This window comes from Microchirus variegatus (assembly GCF_963457635.1).
Source record: "Microchirus variegatus genome assembly, chromosome: 13".
Classification (NCBI taxonomy): Eukaryota; Metazoa; Chordata; class Actinopteri; order Pleuronectiformes; family Soleidae; genus Microchirus; species Microchirus variegatus.
The window spans coordinates 16,179,348-16,198,162 of NC_139814.1; the positions used below are offsets into that span (position 1 = coordinate 16,179,348).

Genomic DNA, 18,815 nt, shown 5'->3' on the forward strand with positions numbered 1-18,815 from the left:
ATATGTATGTGTGTATATATATATGTATACATGTATGTGTATATATATATATATATATATGTATATATGTATATGTATGTATATATCTGTATATATATATATATATATATGTATATTGTGTTTTGAGTTGATTATGTTGCTTTAATTGTGCTTAAGTGGAAATAAACCACTAAATGAATAAGTGATAATAATAATATAATATATCAGATTTTTATAGCGGTTTTCAGGTCACTCAATGAAAGAGAATAACAAAAGAAAGGTGGTCACTAATAAGTAACTAACTGAATATATAAATACAATTAAGTATTAATTTAGTAATGATTTGTACTCTGAATACACACTTTCTTTCATCCGCTATGTTTGTTTTAAAATAGAATGTTAATTTTAACCAGATGAGTTAAAGTTATGTTTTTGTCAAGTTGCAGAAAATGGCTTTTTTGTGTGTGTGATCTGATACCATTTGTGAATATAAAAAAACGACACAGTGTGGTATTAAAACATGCACTCCATTGTTTTTTCTATGCTGCCCTCAGTTGGCGTCAGTGGAGAAGGAAAAGCAGCGCTGGGAGAAAGAGAAGAGTCAGCTGAAGGCGAGCATCGAGGAGAACAAGGAGAGGATGCTGAAGCTGGAGAGCTACTGGATCGAGGCGCAGACTCTGTGTCACACCGTCAACGAGCACCTGAAGGAGGCTCAGGCCCAGTATCAGTCTCTGGAGAAGAAATACAACAAAGCCAAGAAATTAATCAAAGACTTCCAGCAGAAGTAAGTGAAGCCGTGTGAAACGGGAAGATTTATTATGTCTTTGACCTACTGTCCACATGGAATAACAGGGAATAGTGAGTCGAGTCGATGCAAATTCATTCAAAATAAATACGCTCGATTAAATTCAACTTTAACTTGAACAATCCATTGACAAAAAAAGGCACATTTATGAACCAATAGTGAAAAATAAATACAAACTAAAAACGAGATTATCAAGCACATCATCAGATTTCTTCAAAGTCTCGGGGTACAACAGCAAAAAGGTTGTTGAGTGAGTCTAAGACGGTGGATATGATGATCTAAATGGAAGTACAGTTGGTTTAAAGGATAGTTAAAGTAACGACTATCCTTATGTTTTGCTTTTACCACTACTGTGTTTTCTTTTCTGTCTTTTCTGTGTTTTCAAATACAACCTGTAGTAGCTTTAATTAAAGGATAAAGTACTCAAAAAAACACAGGTCTCTATGGTCGTGAGTTACTTCTGTGTGTTTTTGATTTTCAGATTAATTTGCATCATAAATACATTCTTCATTGTGGACTTGGATATTGTTTGTTTTCAAAATAATCACTTTTATTTTGAAATTCTATGAAATATCATCACAAATATGAATATTCCATCATGATATTGCCCCTACTTTTTGTTTTTCTTTAAAAATGTTGATTATTTTTTTAACTCCGCCCCCTACTGACCAGACAGGACACTCTGTGAACCCCCAGGTCATTTGAGTGCGAGACCCCCTGAATTAAATATGATTTAAATGTCTTATATTTAAACAATTCCCATAAAAAAGCTGTTGCTTAGATCCCAGATCTACTAATTTTAGATAAATCCCTTCGTTATTGCTTTCACGACCTCCTCCATCATGACTCTATTAACAGAAAGAATGAAGTCCGCTGCAGTTTTATTAAGCCCCAGTCTCGTCCCGTTTTCGGGCAGTCAGCGCTGACTTTCCATTCTAATGCAGATGATCTGTTTGGTCAGTCCCATCACAACCTCTCTCTTCCTGCTCCGCTCCCGTCTCGCTGCCTCTAATTGGCTGCAGTCCTGCAGACCAAATGAAGAGGAACTGATGAAACAGAGTGTTTCGCGCTGGTCATTAGTCGGGGGAGCGAGAGGAGACGAGCGGGAATGAGAAAACGTCAACTTTCAACACATTGTGTTTCTGTCTGTGTGTGTGTGTGGACCAAGTGTCAAACAAACCTACCTTTATAAGGACATTTTGGCTTCTACGCACAACTTTAACTGACTTTTTGAGGATTAAGACCTGGTTTTTTGGGTTAGGGTTAGAATAGGGAATGCACTATGTCTATCAGTGTCCACGCAACAGATGCAAAACCAGCGTGTGTGTGTGTGTGTGTGTGTGTGTGTGTGTGTGTGTGTGTGTGTCTACAGGTCTTTAGTAGGCTGTGGGCCAAGTGTCAAGTAAACCTATCTTTGTGAGGACGTTTTTGGCTGGTCAGACCAGGCTATAGGGTTAAGGTTAGAATTAGGTTAGAGTTAGGCACTTAGTTGTGATCCAATCCAACTTTATTTATAAAGCACTCAAACACAAAAAATGCTGTACAATCAAGTGCTGATAAATAAAACATAAGAACTAATAGACCTAAGAACAAGCAATAAAACACAATAAAAAATACTGTACAAAGTAAAAAAACAACACAAATAAGTCATACAATAAAACTATATATATATATATAAAAAAAAAAGTAAAATAATCTCATAATGGGTCAAAAGCCAAAGAGTAAAAAACATTGGTTTTAAGATGCATTTTAAAAGGTTTGGGTTATGCATTAATTCTATGAGTGTCCACACAAAGGATGCTAAACCAGCATGTGTGTTTGTGAAACAGCCTCAGTTCCTGCATCCACACAGCCGAACAAGAAGCACACGCACGCACGCACGCACGCACGCACGCACGCACGCACACACGCACACACACACACACACACACACACACACACACACACACACACACACACACACACATCCTATTTCCCAGTCTTAACACACACCGACTCAGCACATTACCTATTATCTCCTTTTTCCCTCCAGGGAGGTGGAGTTTATCCAGAAGGAGGATGCAGAGAGGAAGCGGCTGGAGGAGGCTGAGAAAGCTCACCTGGCTGAGATCCAGGGACTGCAAGTCAGGGTAAATCAGCTGTTTTTATTTTTTTTTTATTTTTTATTTTTTTACTCCGTTACTCTGTCCTAATTTGCAATTTAGTTATTCTGTCCGTGTTCCCGTAACTCAGCACATTGCCCTCAAAACGCTCAAGAATAAAAATTAATGAGGAACATCGTTTCTCATGGTTCAGCATCATCAGGCTGATTAAGTAACAGCTCTTTCCTGCTCTTTAAACGCGACAGTTGTGGTGGGGTGTTTTTTTTCCCCCCGACTCGGGTCTCGGGTCATTCTTCACAGATGAATAAGCTGTCGACTTCGCCGTCCTCCTGCTGTTATTCTGCGCGCTGAACCCTCGCTTTCCTGTAGCGCCGCTTGGCTCAGGTGGATTGACAACGTGGTCTCAAAGGGGATAAATAAAAATCTGGAGCGAGAGAACAACAACGAGACAGAATACAAGAACCGACAGTCGTCTGGGATTCATGTTCTCCTTATGTAGAAACACGCATGCCAGGTACTATTCTCCACGGCCGATTAAAACAATAGATTGTTTCCTCTCCCTCCCACAGATCGCAACACTAGAGTCCGAGCTCATGCAGCTGATGAAGCAAAACGGCATCCAGGTCAACAACAACAACAGCAACAGTGCGGAGAGGCTGAGCGCACAAGCCAGAGGTTTGTGGATCTCTGTGTGGATTATTTTTGCCGTCTCTGAGAGAGAATCAATCGTGACATTTTAGTCAAAAAATAATCTCTATTGACGACTATTTATCTGTCTGGTTAAATTAAAGTAACACAATGTAGGATTTGCTCTCTGGGTCCCCCTACAGTTAGTAAGTGACACCGTCAAAATATGGCAAAATTAGGATTTATTGATGGGCAAACGATTCTGGACAAAATACAAACAAAATATTAAGACCTGCTGTGACGTTTGACTTGGAGACAGTTTGGTTTCCTTGTAAAAAGAGACGGTTTCAGCCTTGTGCACACTTAAAACACACAACGCCATGCAGTTCAGCCCGTTCTCTTTTTACGTCCATCCCTTATCCTCCTACTCCCCGCTGCCTCAGTTCACACACACACGTTCAACTCTGACCCCAGTTTCACTATTAACCCCGATAAGCAGAAACAAACGTGTAATCCCTACTTTCAGCACATCTGTCTGACTTTGTTCTCCTCGAGTCTTTTTTGAGCCACTGCTGGCTTTATTTCAGTGGCTGCGTCTGTCAGAGAGGTGCGTGTGTGCGTGTGCGCGTGTGCGCGTGTGCGCGTGTGTGCGTGCGTGCGTGCGCTCTTGTCTTTCTATGCTTGTGTAGACCACCCCTGGCAAAACACCTTTTTTGCGGGGACGTTTTTCCTTGTGGGGACATTATGCCCGGTCCCGAACGTGGTCCCCACAATGTGGTAAAGACATGTAGATGTGTGTGTGTGTGTGTGTATGCTCTTGTCTTTCTATGCTTGTGTAGACCACCCCTGGCAAAACACCTTTTTTGCGGGGACGTTTTTCCTTGTGGGGACATTATGCCCGGTCCCGAACGTGGTCCCCACAATGTGGTAAAGACATGTAGATGTGTGTGTGTGTGTGTGTATGCTCTTGTCTTTCTATGCTTGTGTGGACCACCCACTGGCAAAACACCTTTTATGTGGGGACATTTTTCCTTCTGGGGACATTATGCCCGGTCCCGAACGTGGTAAACACATGTAGATGTGTGTGTGTGCGTGTGGGTGCGTGTGTGTGCATGTGCGTGTGCGTGCGTGCGTGTGTGTGCGCGTGCGTGTGTGCTCTTGTCTTTCTATGCTTGTTTGGACCACACCTGGCATAACACCTTTTAGGTGGGGACATTTTTCCTTGTGGGGACATTATGCCTGGTCCCCACAATGTGGTAAATATACATAGATGTGTGTGTGTGTGTGTGTGTGTGTGCATGCGTGTGTGTCTCAGAGTGAAGACGACATAACAGAGTGATTGTGTTTGCACTGATCTGATTGACGCAGCTCATCGTGTAATATTGAAAAAAAAAAAAAAAAAAAGGGAGCGTGTGGGTCAAGAGAGACGTATGAAAGAGGATATTATAATAGAAGTGATGGTGTGTGTGTGTGTGGGGGGGGGTAGATGACAGGATTATTCACATTCAAATCATTCTGTCATCTCACAGCGTTTCCCTGTGCTCTCAGGAATAAGCTGACAAATTATAATTGCTTGTCTATGAAATACTGTTACTTTTTTGGGGGGTGGCGAGTATTCTTTTTTTTTTTTTTTACTGAGTTGATTTTTTTTGTTTAATAGCTGATGTGCAATAGAGGGCAGCGATGCTAGAGAGACTGAAACTGAATGAGTGCACTTGCCGTGCGTTTTATTATCATTATTGTATTTTAGATGTATTATTTTATAGTTACTATAATAAATCATACTCTTTCTTTCTTTCTTTCTTTCTTACTTTCTTTCTTTCTTTCTTTCTTTCTTTCTTTCTTTCTTTTCTGTGTGTGTTATTCTAGATTTAAGGGAGGGCTCTCCCCACTCACCCAGCAAAAAGATGAGCTACAGAGGAGTGACCCGTGACAGCATGAGCTCTACAGAAGGAGAGGTATGTGTATTTAAATATATATATATATGTGTATATATATATATATATATATGTACTGTATATATACAAACACACACACTTGTTTTTATATCCAAATGAGGACACTTCATAGACGTAATGCATTCCCATAGCCTAGCCCCTTACCTTAACCATCACAACTAAGTGCCTTACCCTTATTTTGACCTTAACATTAACCTTAACCCAATTCTGTCACCGAACCCTAAAACCAGGTCTTAACTTGTATTTCTTTTGGCCCTCACAAAGACATGAATGCAAGTACACACACCGAGGTTTGCACAGCTATTCTTCTGAGCACCCTGCATTGACTAACCTTAACCACAACCAGTTAATGATGCCCAACCCTAACCTTAAACTAACCACAATTCAAGTCGTAGCCTTAAACATAATCGATTCCTCTCAAATAAGGTTCTGCATCATTAGAAGCAGGTTTTAGTCTCCTTGAGGACTACTGGTCCTGGCAAGGTGAACAGATGTGTTTCATTTTTTTAATCAAACTTTAGTCTCCATGATTCTTTATTAGACTCCATTTTTATTTTAACATGACCTGCAATTTGACCACAGGAAGTCTAATTAGTGCGGGTGTCTTTAACGCTGTCTACTCCACTTTACTCCGCTAATGGACAAACTGGTGTGTGTTAGTCGTGTCAGCGCTAATTTCCTCTGTGGCGCGGTTACAACCTGTCGTCTCTCCCAGTGTGATGATAATAACAGCCGCAGTCTTTTCTGGATGAAAAACCTCTCGTCTGGCAATCACTGTCCCCGTAACTCAGCTCGAGTTCTGAGAAGTGAATCAGAACTGGCGGGGACGCAGGAACCAGGCACAGTGAAGCTTTCATTGGGGGGGGGGGGGGGGGGGGGTATAATATAAGAGGGCAATGAATTTGAAATAGTATGTCAAGTGACTTTTTTGAGGTTGGTCTGGAGTACATGCTGTTCAGAACACTTTGCCTTTGATTGCACTTCATTCTGGGCCCACTTCTAAGCCTTTTAGCTGTAATTTTTCATTTAATTCTCTTTCGGTCGTCTCCTGGCTTAATTCAACTTCCTCCCCCTCTTCACCTTCTTTTCTTTCTTTCTTTGTTTTTCCTTTCCTGTACACGTTCCTCTTCAGGTATCAGGTTCTATTTGTAGCGTGGCCTCTGGTGAAGGAGGAGCAGCCGTCTTCAGAGTTCCCGGCAGCGCTGAAAGCTCCCCGAGACGAACACCGCACCAAACGACCGCCACAGGACTCCTCCGGGATGGTTTGTATATAGATGCACATTTTTTTTGTTGTTGTTGTTGCTGAAAGTTTGTTAATTAAACCAATTGTGTTTGTGATTGCAGGTTCTCAGTCGAGCCCATGTCACAGCCTAGAGGAGCACAGGCAGACTCCAGATTCTGGGTAAGGAATTCAGCAGATTTGAGGTGCCATATGTAAGAATGTGGCCAAAAGCAGTTACTACATTCTAATTCAAAATACAGAGGTCTTTTAGGTTTCGTTTTCTGACATAACTTAACTGGCAACCCGTGGTTGCTCTGCAGCTGAGACGCTGCTGACTGCAATGATTGGTAGACGGCGGTAGGTGGCACCACATGCCAAAACATGATTTCAAAACATAAACATGATGATTTGCAGTCTGCAAAAGATTTTTTTTAATGCAAATATTTTGTCTGTACTGTTGTTGTTGGTGAGTTCAGTTTGTTATACGAACATTATTCCTGAGTCTCTGTGACATATTAGGGGGATTTTATGGCCAGTTGCTTTAGATTTATTACATAATGCACCTTTAAAATAGTACCCATTTAATTTCACCTGTTCTTCCTTTGAATCATTTGTTATTCATGGTGTATCTGATTGTGGCCCTTTTTACTTTCTATCTTGATGTTTTATGTGCAATGCAATCCTATCGAAGGGATGGGAAGAGTGCAATGCTCGATCAACATTTACATGGTCATCAAATTAGATTTTATGTCTACTTCGCTTTATGTATAAAACTGAAAAATCAGTAAAAATAAACAAAAGATGCTTTACTTATTTTGCAGTATGTAATTATGTCCCCTCACTCTGCACACAGGTTCCCTCTCAGGAAAACCAAAGTGAAGGAGAAAGATCCCAGAGCTTCACCTGGAAACAGGTAAACCCATCATCACGTCAGAGTCGTAAAAAGCAGTAGTTTTCTTTTGTTTGTCCCTTTGCTCCATCTATTGAATACTTAACCAATACTGTTTCAGCGACTGTATACGTCAGTCGCTGACCTCTGACCTCTGACCTCTGACCTCTGACCTCTGACCTCTGACCTCTCTTTCAGCTCCACAGAGCCATCGACAGAGGACAGTCCAGAAAAACTCAAGGCCAAGGTACAAGAAGTGTGTGAGCTGGTAGATTAGACAAATGATGATGATGATTCACTTCACATAATAAGACGTCAAGGGCCTTTTTACTTTGACGTATTGTGTTATTTCTGTTGAACAGAGCTCCCTCACATGGCCCCACTTCTTCTCCTATTCATATTACTTGGTATTGTATTTTTTGTTTTGCGTGCATTTTGCTCAATAATCAACTGAATCGACTGAGATGTGTGCATTTGGTGTCTCAAAGAGGTCAAACGGGGCTTTGTGGCTAAGTGAATCATAGTGACGCGATCAAAGAAAGTTTATCAATGGACTGAAATGATCGCATATAAATTCCATTTTAAATTTCATAATCCTAGTCTTCACTGCAAGAAACGCCTGCAAATTCAATTTTATTTTATTTTCCTTTTTGAGATTGAATTGAAACAGTTAACGTGGGCGTTTGTTGGAGTTTAGTCAAATTTGCATGAAAATCTGCTCTCTCCAAGCTCTTATGACAAGCTCACATTCAAAGATAAATCATCTGTGCTCATTAATTATGAAATAATGGTGTTTTTAGACACATATATTTAACCAAGAGAGCTTAAAGTCTTGCTGTTAACTCCGATAACGCTGAGACTTCAATATTGAGTTAGATTTATGAAAATGTATTACTTTGATGACCTCATTGGTGAATTATTCCAATCTGACTCATAAAAACGTGGACTTGTTTTATTCACGGAAGTGCTTTGACCTTCGTCTGACGAAGACGCGCGGCCATTTTGTTTCCTGCCGTTTGAGCACAAAACGTGATATATATAGAATAATCCCTCACTGTCCACGCTGTCTCTCAAGGACAGAGACAGAGGTGTTTGTTGGCTTTTTTTTTTGGATGACGTCCAGCAGCTGCATCATCTCTAACCACGAAGTCTCATTCACAGTTGGTTGCTTTAATGGAAAGGTTCATGCGCTCCTCGGCCCAGTGCATCTAGTTTACTGTACTTTTTTTTTTTTTTGAAATATTGGGTTGAAGCACATCAGTCATTCTGGAACATGCAGAGAGGGAAAAGCATTTCATTTTCTTGATTCATTCGCCCCCCCCCCCCCCCCCCTCGTTGCAGTTTAAGAAACCGATTTAATAACCCGCCTCTTTGATTAAATGTACAGCGTCATCATACTAATGCAACATCGTGTCGCTTTCAATCAATACCACTTAACGGAAAGCGAGAGAGAGAGAAGCGAGGAACCAGAATCAGCCTCACAGGCAGCAGGGTTCTTCTCACCAGGCGTTCCTGTGAAATTGTGTTGTTGTTGTTGTTGATGATGATTTTTTTTTTTTCCAGGGGCCCACTTTGAACGAGGATCTGAGCGCCAGCAGCAGCAGCAGCTCGGTGGAAATCAGCGGTCTGCTGAGCGAAGCCAAGAAGTCCGGGCGCTCTCACACACTAGTGCAATCTTCAGATGAGGTACACGTGCGATATTTTGTTATTTTAACTTTGGCTAAAAGGCTGTACACTACTGGGGTCACTTAGAAATGTGAAGGAAAAGCTACTTTTTTTTTCAACGAATATAACATTAAATGAATCCGAAATACACTCTATACATCATTACTGTGGTAAACGACTATTCTAGCTGCAAATGTCTGGTTTTTAATAGAATATGTACATAGGTGTATAGAGGCCCATTTCCAGCAACCATCTCTCCAGTGTTCTAATGGTACATTGTGTTTGCTAATCGCGTTAGAAGGCTATTGGATGATTAGAAAACCCTTGTGCAATGATGTTAGCACAGCTGAAAACAGTTTTACTGGTTCTTTGACAAAAGCAAAGTTATTATTTTGAATAAAAATCATTATTTCTAATCTTGTCAATGTCTTAGCTTTATTTTCTATTCATTTTGCAACTCTTTTGATGAATAAAAGTGTGACTTTTAATGAAAAAAAACAACACAAATGTATAGGTGACCCCAAACTTTTGAACGGCAGTGTAAATTCAGGGTTTTTTCCGAGGGATTTGTTAAAAACAAAAAACGGTGCGTGTGTATAAAGTTTGCGTAAATTGCGAATGACAGAAACGAATCTGTTTAATGTTTTTGATATCCATCTCTGTCGTCCTTATGACTGCGGTGTATGCTGGTGTCAGCAGGACTGTGTGATAGTAAGCAGAGCTGAGAGAGAGAGAGAGGGAAGTGCAAATAGATTTATATGCATCTGGAACAGATCCATAACATTTATCTAGAGTCTTCCCCAGGCGGGTGGTGCAGGTGAAATATTGTTTGTTTTGTGTTGCACCACCGTTGCACAAGGGTTTTCTAATCATCCAATAGCCTTTTAACAGCATTAGCAAACACAATGTACCATTTGAACACTGGAGAGATGGTTGCTGGAAATGGGCCTCTATACACCTATGTACATAATACATTAAAAACCAGACGTTTGCAGCTAGAATAGTGCAAACTTCATTAACAATGTATAGACTGTATTTCTTATTCATTTAATGTCATTGAAAAAAAGTGCTTTTCCTTCAAAAATAAGGACATTTCTAAGTGACCCCAAACTTTTGAACTGCAGTGTGTGTGCTCTATGGCTGTGGGTGAATGAAAAAGTGGGATTTTAAGCTGTGGGAAGATGAAATGCAGACGTTCGATATCTCCTTTCTAACGACAGCCACAGACCACCAGCTCGTGTTTACACGGAGACGCACACGCCGTGGTTGTTTACCCCGTAAGCTCTTGTGTCTCGGTTAATTTATCGTCTTTATAGATATTTCTGACAAAAGCCATCTTCCCTGTAAGGGGTGAAGTATCATTCATACAGATAACACTGTGCTAGAATCGATGCGGCAGTGAAGGCTCATTGCATTCAAATGTTGTTTTTCTTTTCTTGCTGCGCTGTGTTAACACCACAATGTTGTTCTCTGTTGTTTTCCTACGCTGCCGTGTACGCGTAGAGTCTGGATATGATAGATGACGAGGTAAGACTTGACGTGTGTCTCTCAAAGTGTGTCTTGTTTTGGATTTGTGAGCTTGCGTATAAATTGTCCCAGTGTCATTTTTGCATGATTTATAGTTATTTAAAGGTGCATTATGTAATAAATCTAAAGCAACTGCCCGTAAAATCCTCCTAATATGTCACAGAGACTCAGGAATAATGTTCATAACAAACTGAACTCACCAACAACAACAGTACAGCCAAAATATTTACATTAAAAAACATATTTTGCAGACTGCACATCATGTTTATGTTCACCGTTCAGTCTCAGCTGCCGAGCAACCACGGGTTGCCAGTTACGTCAGAAAACGGAACCTAAAAGACCTTGGTATTTTGAATTTGAATGTAGTAACCGTTTTTGGCCACATTCTTACATATGGCACCTTTAATGCATGCGTTTCATCTGGTTATTTATTTTTTCGTCTGTTGTTTGTGTTCAGATCTTCGACGAGGGCCAGTTTTCGAGGCAGAACCACGGTATTTCAGAGTGGACCTCGCAGCAAGTGACCCGCTGGCTCACGGGCCTCAACTTAGAACACCATATCCCAGAATTCACTGCCAAAAACATCGACGGAGAACAGCTGCTGCAGCTCGATAGCGCTGAGCTAAAGGTAGGTTGGTTCAAACATACAGAGAATCATCTCATATGCTGTAACAGCAGGATGCTTTCAAGCATGTTCTTTTGGGTTCAGGCTCTCGGAGTCACTTCTTCGCAGGACCGTGCTCTGATCAAGAAAAAGATCAAGGACCTGAAAGTGCTGCTGGAGAAGGCCAAGAGGAACCGCGAGAAGGCGGAGAAGCAGCGCGAGAAGCTACGGAAGAGAGAGCTGGAGCAGCAGCAGCAGCAGCAGCCGCAGGAAGAGACGGAGTGAAAGCGAGTGGCCGGCTCACCTTTTCACTGTAGCATTTTACTCTGGCAAATCAGCAGGAGTTGAACTGTCTGTAGGCCCCACAAACGAGCCCTGAGGGACACCTTTTCTGGTGTAGTTCTCACTGCTGGAGCTCCAACCCCAAAATGGCCGTGTGTTCAGTGACTTTTTTTTTTTTTTCCACGACGAAAATCAAACCAAAATAATCAGTTAGATAATAAGATGCTGCCCCCCTTACTTTACACCCATCCTTTGTTTATTTTAGCCGTTTAGAAAATATGATCTATTTTAGCTTGTAAATTTTAGGTTTATTTATCGTTTCTAGATGAATCGTCCCTGCGTTCGTTTCTTCAGAGCCATGACACAAGTTAACGAACTTGTACATACACAGAAATGCTGACACATGTCTCTCAGATGTGCCATTTTGTTCGACTTATGTATATATTGTTCGGACACATTGATCCTATCGCTTCGAATCGCACACCAAGTCTGTGTGGAATAATCGTGGAACATGTGAGGCAGTACTCATCTCCCACCACTGGGTGGCCATCATGCTGCTTATACTTTGACTACTGACCAAGTCAACACTGGGACTTTTTAAGCCTGAACTGAACCGGGAACCAACGTTTTCTCTAAGAGAGAAAAGTGTATTTGCAAGAACACTGGACATGTAAACACTGTACATTTAATGGAACCTGACAGTATACCTTGTACATGTACCACAAGTATAAGAGTCCTCTATGGCGGGGGACACGCTGTAGTCATAGGATTGATTCTAATGGAGACTTCAGGTACATATAATCACTTACCAAACCCTGTATCATACATGCAACACACACACACACACACACACAAACATTTTAAAAAGCAACTTAAATCATCATCTTGCTTTGCTTGTAAACCTGCTTTTTGCCCCACTTTTTTATCGTCTCTCAATCGAATCATGAAACAATACCCCCCACCACTGCCTTTAGACGTTTTAGAAGTAGGAGGATTTTTCTGAACTCTACGCTTACGTGAGTGTTAAAAACACACTGATCCATTTCTGGTTGTTCTTTTATATAAAATCTGTTAGATTTCGCCAGGCAAAAATTAACTTTTGGACTACTTAAGGATAATATTTAAGAACGCTGCCACATACGTGTACACGAGTCTTTACGGTGACCTGATACTACTGATAGATGCAAGTATTGTTTGAATTTTATCATGAACCTGTTTCAGTTTTATTTATTTGGTAGACGAAGAATATATAACTTTGATTTTTGACCTCTTTTATGTGTACTTTATGTAGGATTATAAGTCGCTCTGAGAGACCAGATCATTCCCGGGGAATCATTCTATCGGTTTACAGCAAATAATATAGAGACACTAGTTTCACCGTGATAGAAACAGGAAGTTCAACTTTACTTTTTTTTTAAAATCCCTTTTTGTCTTAAGGGTCCTGCCTGGTGTTAACGGGTTCAGAGCAAAGAATAGAAAACCTCTATAACAGGAATCACTACTGATGTGTTCAATGTTATTATTTATTTATTTATGTATTTAACAAAGCGACCTACTATTGTTTGTGATGACGTATACGGAAATAAGAGTATTACTAACACCTAATAATGATTTATCCAGAATTGTATAATCACCCCCCCCTCCCTCCACCTCAGCGAGACATAATTAAAACTGTTTATTAGCACTGTCTCAGATTGACATGGTCTCGACAGTGTGGACAGTAACTCTCTCCTTTAATATACCCGCAAAAACTGCTCCTGATGTATTCTTATGAAGTATTTTATAACACTTGAACCCTCTTCTGTGAATACCCTCGCCCCGTTCAGTGCGCTCTTTTTTTGACTCTTTTCTATGTATCGTACAAAAAAAACCAACAACAACAACAACAACGACAACTGAGAGCAATATTGCTGTAAGAATCCTACAGAAGCCTTGTTTTCTATTGTGTCAGTCGGCGTCTGTGTGTGTGTGTGTGTGTGTACGCCCCGGGTCCCGAGGGAAGGCGACAAAGGTTTTTTCCGGCCTGAGCCAAAAATGTGATTCCATATCTTTTCTATAACATGTGCTTGACAGAGTTTGCCTGGCATGATGAAACCAACGTATGAATGAGTCCCTGGTGCTATAATTGCGGCGTTGCGAGCGGCGTCTGGAAGGGTTTTTTTTTTTTTTGCGTTCACGTGCACAAAAGATAATCATACACTGCTATAGCCATGCGCTCACCTCTCCTCTTTTATTTGTCATGACCTTGATCTCTCTCTCGCTCTTTTTTTTTTTTTTCGAGGGGGGGGGGGGCATTCTGAAAAGTTTGAAAGGGCAGCTACCTGTCACACTGAATAAAACGTGCAGCCACTGTCCAGAGCTTGCTCCTGTTTCTTCTGTTCTTTTTTTCCCCATTTTTGAGTGGCTTGAACAGTGATTTGTGAGGGGAAATGTGCACTTTAAAGGTGCATTGTTTAACATTTTTGCAAGGTTATGGGAGGAAATTGAATGTACCACACATAAATAACCATCAATTGTTTGGTTTTTGGAGCCCTTCGTTGCAGCCATTTCACATTTTAAAACTAAAACTCACTATGCAGACAGAGAAGAATGAGGCTTTGAAGGTCTGTGAAGTCTACCATATAGTTCCCTCTTAGGAAAGGGTCCTCCGTTTGCTACAATCTTTTAATTCTTTATTTAGATTGTTTTATTAGAGTAAACTGCATGTCACTGCATCAAGAAGAGAATAATAAAGAGCAAAGGTTTCCCCTGAAACTTTTTTAGGCTCCTGCTATGTTCATGTTATTTTTACCATGCACCTGCATGATGCCTGTCTGTCTGTCTGTGTGTCAGAAGACTGTCCACAGTCAGCTGTGACTCTCCAGCCCCTCCCCTCTCTCTCTCCTTTCTATTTATATTCAGGTTAATTTCACTCGGGGGGTCTATTTTCTCCCACTGACGTCCCCCTCCTTCCACATGTTGGCCCTCTTCATTTCCGCTCTCCTTCCTTATTATTCGCCTCCCCCGTAAGCTGGACGTCGTGCAGTCTGGGTATGATTCATTCGTTCATTGTCGCCATTCGTGCATTCATTTTGAATTTACTACATGCTGTGTGGCAAACACTAGTGTCTGAGCAAGGCCCGTCTCTGAGGGAGGAGAACATGGAGGAGTTCAACCCCAAGCAATTAGCTGTCAAGCAGCTAAAGCTGAAGTTCCTGGAGGCCCTGCAGGCCAACAATGCCCAGCAGGTCCTGCAGATTCTGCGCACTGGCAACCTAGACATTGACACGGTGCTGGAGGTGAAGGACCCCAGTATGGTCCTGGCATCCTATAAACAAGGTAAGGAGGAGAAGGAAATCTGGTCCTATGGTTGTCACCAGATTGCCAGAACATGGCAACATAAGTTCAAGGAATATCAGCAGATAAGTGTGAGGTGCATGGGTTTTTCTCCAGTTACTCGGATTTACTCCCACAGTCCAAAAATGTGCAGAGGTCTCTGTATGTTGGCCCTCATGCAGTAATATGACACCCAGAATGTCAGGGAAAAGGACTAGTTCTGCAGTCTATCCTCTAGGTGGTGTCAGAACCACACATGCATAATAGCCATGTACAAGTAAACTGCTCTTTACACCAGATAAGCTACAATAACATGTGGTTTCAGGCTCGAATAACAGTGATTTAATAGCTTGATCTATCTTATATATCTGCAAGAATAATACCACCACTTTTCCTATCACAGCTAACACTTTTTGTTTCTCTGATTTGTCGCAGGTTATTGGCTCCCAGAGTACAAACTGGACAACTCCTGGGCGATGGGCATTCACGTGTGCGCGATGTGCAACGCCGTGGAAACGGCACTGGTGCTCCTGGAGGAAGGCGCAGCCATGAACCGGATGCCCAACGGGAAGACCCCGCTGCACGTGGCCTGCAGGGTCTCCCACGCCGACTGCGTGGCCCTGCTCTTGGCTCGTGGGGCAAAGGTCAACAGCGTGTCGCTGAGCGGGCACACGGCACTGCACTACTGCATCACCGGCGAGTCTGTGGCCTGCGCCAAGCAGCTCATCTTGAAAGGTGTGGAGGGAAGAATGTATAATGTAGATGGATTAAAGTTTCAGTGTGTAAGAGTTTGTGACACAAACAAACAAACCAGGTGGCCGGATGGCGACCCCCCAAAAAGCAAGGCCCTTGACTAAAGTACATACACTACCATTCAAGTTTGGGGTTCACTTTCACAATTTGTTTGTGTTTTCCATTAAAAGTCACACTTTTATTCATCGACAAGATTAGAAATAATGATTTTTATTCAAAATAGTAATTTTGCCACCCCAGCAAAACTGTTTTCAGCTGTGCTAACATAATTGCACAAGGGTTTTCTAATCATCCAATAGCCTTCTAACGCGAATAGCAAAAACAATGTACCATTAGAACACTGGAGAGATGGTTGCTGGAAATGGGCCTCTATACACCTATGTACTTATTCCATTAAAAACTAGAAAAGCACTCGGAGAGCGCAGACCTCCGCCAAGGCAGCTCGGTGCCTACAAAATACACCCTGCCAGCGCGCCTGGGTCAGACAGCGAGCGTTGTAACTAGTGATAGTGTCTATAGATCACAGCCATAATTGTTTCTGGTCCCATTGCACACATTTCCTGAAAATTTCATTCAAATCCGTCTGTGACTTTTCGAGTTATGTTGGTCACTGACAGACAACCAAACTCCGGCGAAAACGTATACCTCCTTGGCTGAGGTCAAAAACCAGACGTCTGCAGCTAGAATAGTCGTTTACCACATTAACAATGTATAGAGCAGGGGTCACCAACCTTTTTGAGACAGAGAGCTACCTTAAGGGTAAAAAATAATATGGAGGGCTACCATATAATATTTTTTTGTTTGTTTACCATTTAAATTATTAATATTATGCATTCAACTGCATACACATTCCTTCCAGTGCTTACTCCTAACGATTACCAGTTTTTATAAACAATATCAAAGATATTTTACTGACAGATCATACGGATACATGCAAGTGAGGTGAAGTGAAGTGAGCCCGCGGGCACCGTATTGGCTGCCCGCGGGCTACCAGGTGCCCGCGGGCACCACGTTGGTGACCCCTGGTATAGAGTGTATTTCTGATTCATTTAATGTTATATTCATTGAAAAAAAAGTTATTTTTCTTCAAAAATAAGGACATTTCTAAGTGACCCCAAACTTTTGAACAGCTTATTCCAACGCTATATGGAAACCTATAAATCAATTTCTGCCAACAAACCCCTTTTAAATGTTACACACTGGACCTTTAACCAGCTAAAATAAAAAAATATGTAATCTCCACCACAACAAAATGCCATTTTTTTCCCCCCATGGAGGTGCAAATGTCAACATGCCCAGTCACAACAACAAGGAGGACACACCGTTACACACAGCTGCCAGAGTCGGCGTTCCAGAGCTGGTGAGTCTATATCTGGCCCACGGAGCGTCTGTGGATGCAGTCAACGCTTTACAGGACACTCCTTTGATAACTGCAGCCTTCTGGGCTTTTGACTCCCGAGAGCAGACGTACAGCGAAGATCACCATCTCGTCTGTCGCCTCCTGTTGGACCACCGAGCAGGTGCGAGGAGTCGTTTTTCCATGTCGCGCCGCCGTTTCCTGTGCGTCACGTCATCAAGTCTCTTGACCAAACGCTCGTTTCCATTTCAGATCCAAACCTCCAAGAAGAAGACCACAAAACCGCTCTCCACAAAGCGGCGTGGAACTGCGATCACGTCCTCATGCAGATGCTGCTGGAGGCCGGAGCTGACACCAGAGCCATGGACATCAACGGCTGCGCCCCCATTCAGTATCTCATCAAAGTGACCGATGTCCGGCCCATGGCCATTCCTGAGCTCTGCTATCAGCTGCTGCTCAATTTTAACACAGCGAGGATTTACCCACCACAGTTCCACAAGGTGTGTGGGCAAATCACTGCAACACATGGCTCTACTAAGGTCAAACATGTTCTTCCTCCTGATAGAGATTAAAATGTCATAACATCAACGATTTGGCCCTTTGACCAAATCCACAGTTTTTGTAGTATCTTGCATCTCGCTGAATATATGTATTGTGTGCTGACGGCAGGATCTTCTTCTTCTGTATTAACGTTGTTCGGTTGTTCTCTGCAGGTGCTGCAGTCCTGCCATGAATACCCCAAAGTAGTGGAAGTGATGGTCAACTCTTACGAACATTTAAAGCCCACCAGGAAGTGGAGAGCAGCCATTCCCGACGACTCCTACGAGGTAATACAGGGAAGTACGCTTGTTGACCTACTCGTCAATGCAAATGTCGGATTTTGCCGCATCAGAAAGAGAAAGAAAGTTGATTGAAGTGACTTTGAAACGTGGCGTGAAAAAAAAAGAAGCTGATTTTCAGATGCAGAATACACATTTAAAAAAGAATGTTTTTTGTGCTTCCGCAGCGACATAAAGACTTCTATGACTCTCTGTTTGCCGTTTGCACCAACTCTCCTCGCAGCCTGCTCCATCTGAGCCGATGTGCCATCAGAGCCGGTCTGGGCGGGTTCTGCCACAGTGGAGTATCGAGGCTGCTTCTGCCGCCTCTCATGAAGAGATATTTATTACTGGAACCTGATGGGATACTGTACTAATGGAGGGACTTTTAATTTTATTTTTATTTTTTTCTAGTAGACTTCAACTGCTGGATGCTCTGTTTTATACTGCAGCTGCCACCTGGTCGATTCAATAGAAGCATTAACTGGTCAGTGGATTTTTTTTGACTGGAGGAGTTTGAGTGACAGGTGAGAGAATGGTCATTTGTTTGAGCTTAAGGGTCCTGCCTTCAACAGCCAGAGATGTGTCCACATCACCCCTGTTCTCTGCAGCAATGCCCTCTAACCCTCAGATGACTCAAAGGGCAATGAGAGTCAGATTATTTTGTGTGCCATTTGTACATTTCAAGATAAAATGCTCTATTTGATGAACTCCAGAGCATGAGAGTTAGTTGAAGTAGTGCAGGGCTTACAGCATTTTGAGCTTCGAGGAGCGGCTTCAAGCTTGTTTAATAGAAATAATATTATATAATGGCATTTTGTCAAATTATTCACAACTTGTCTTTTATCTGGACTGTTTTCAACTCACTTTCTCCAGAGACGTTTGCTTCTTTTAAAGTGTCACTGTCTTTTT

General features: G+C 41.9%; 2 protein-coding genes across 2 annotated transcripts in view; both read left to right on the forward strand.

Moving 5' to 3' along the window:
* The window catches only part of ppp1r9a (protein phosphatase 1, regulatory subunit 9A), a gene marked incomplete at both ends in the record, with an annotated part of 43,587 nt that extends 31,924 nt beyond the window's left edge, over positions 1 to 11,663 (forward strand). Inside the window, 13 exons of the mRNA XM_083899527.1 lie at positions 534 to 763; positions 2,817 to 2,913; positions 3,456 to 3,561; positions 5,383 to 5,471; positions 6,604 to 6,733; positions 6,816 to 6,873; positions 7,547 to 7,606; positions 7,781 to 7,829; positions 7,945 to 7,989; positions 9,146 to 9,268; positions 10,751 to 10,774; positions 11,232 to 11,402; positions 11,484 to 11,663. Of these exons, the coding sequence (XP_083755653.1) occupies positions 534 to 763; positions 2,817 to 2,913; positions 3,456 to 3,561; positions 5,383 to 5,471; positions 6,604 to 6,733; positions 6,816 to 6,873; positions 7,547 to 7,606; positions 7,781 to 7,829; positions 7,945 to 7,989; positions 9,146 to 9,268; positions 10,751 to 10,774; positions 11,232 to 11,402; positions 11,484 to 11,663 (1,362 nt within the window). The remainder of the gene's footprint in view (positions 1 to 533; positions 764 to 2,816; positions 2,914 to 3,455; positions 3,562 to 5,382; positions 5,472 to 6,603; positions 6,734 to 6,815; positions 6,874 to 7,546; positions 7,607 to 7,780; positions 7,830 to 7,944; positions 7,990 to 9,145; positions 9,269 to 10,750; positions 10,775 to 11,231; positions 11,403 to 11,483) is intronic.
* A 2,995-nt stretch (positions 11,664 to 14,658) lies between these two features.
* Positions 14,659 to 18,676, forward strand: asb4 (ankyrin repeat and SOCS box containing 4). Its single transcript, XM_083900316.1, has 7 exons — positions 14,659 to 14,690; positions 14,766 to 14,978; positions 15,411 to 15,710; positions 17,006 to 17,248; positions 17,338 to 17,585; positions 17,799 to 17,912; positions 18,092 to 18,676. The coding sequence occupies exons 2-7, from the start codon at positions 14,801 to 14,803 to the stop codon at positions 18,278 to 18,280; spliced, it is 1,272 nt and encodes a 423-aa protein (XP_083756442.1). The 5' UTR covers positions 14,659 to 14,690; positions 14,766 to 14,800; the 3' UTR covers positions 18,281 to 18,676.
* Positions 18,677 to 18,815: the final 139 nt, after the last annotated feature.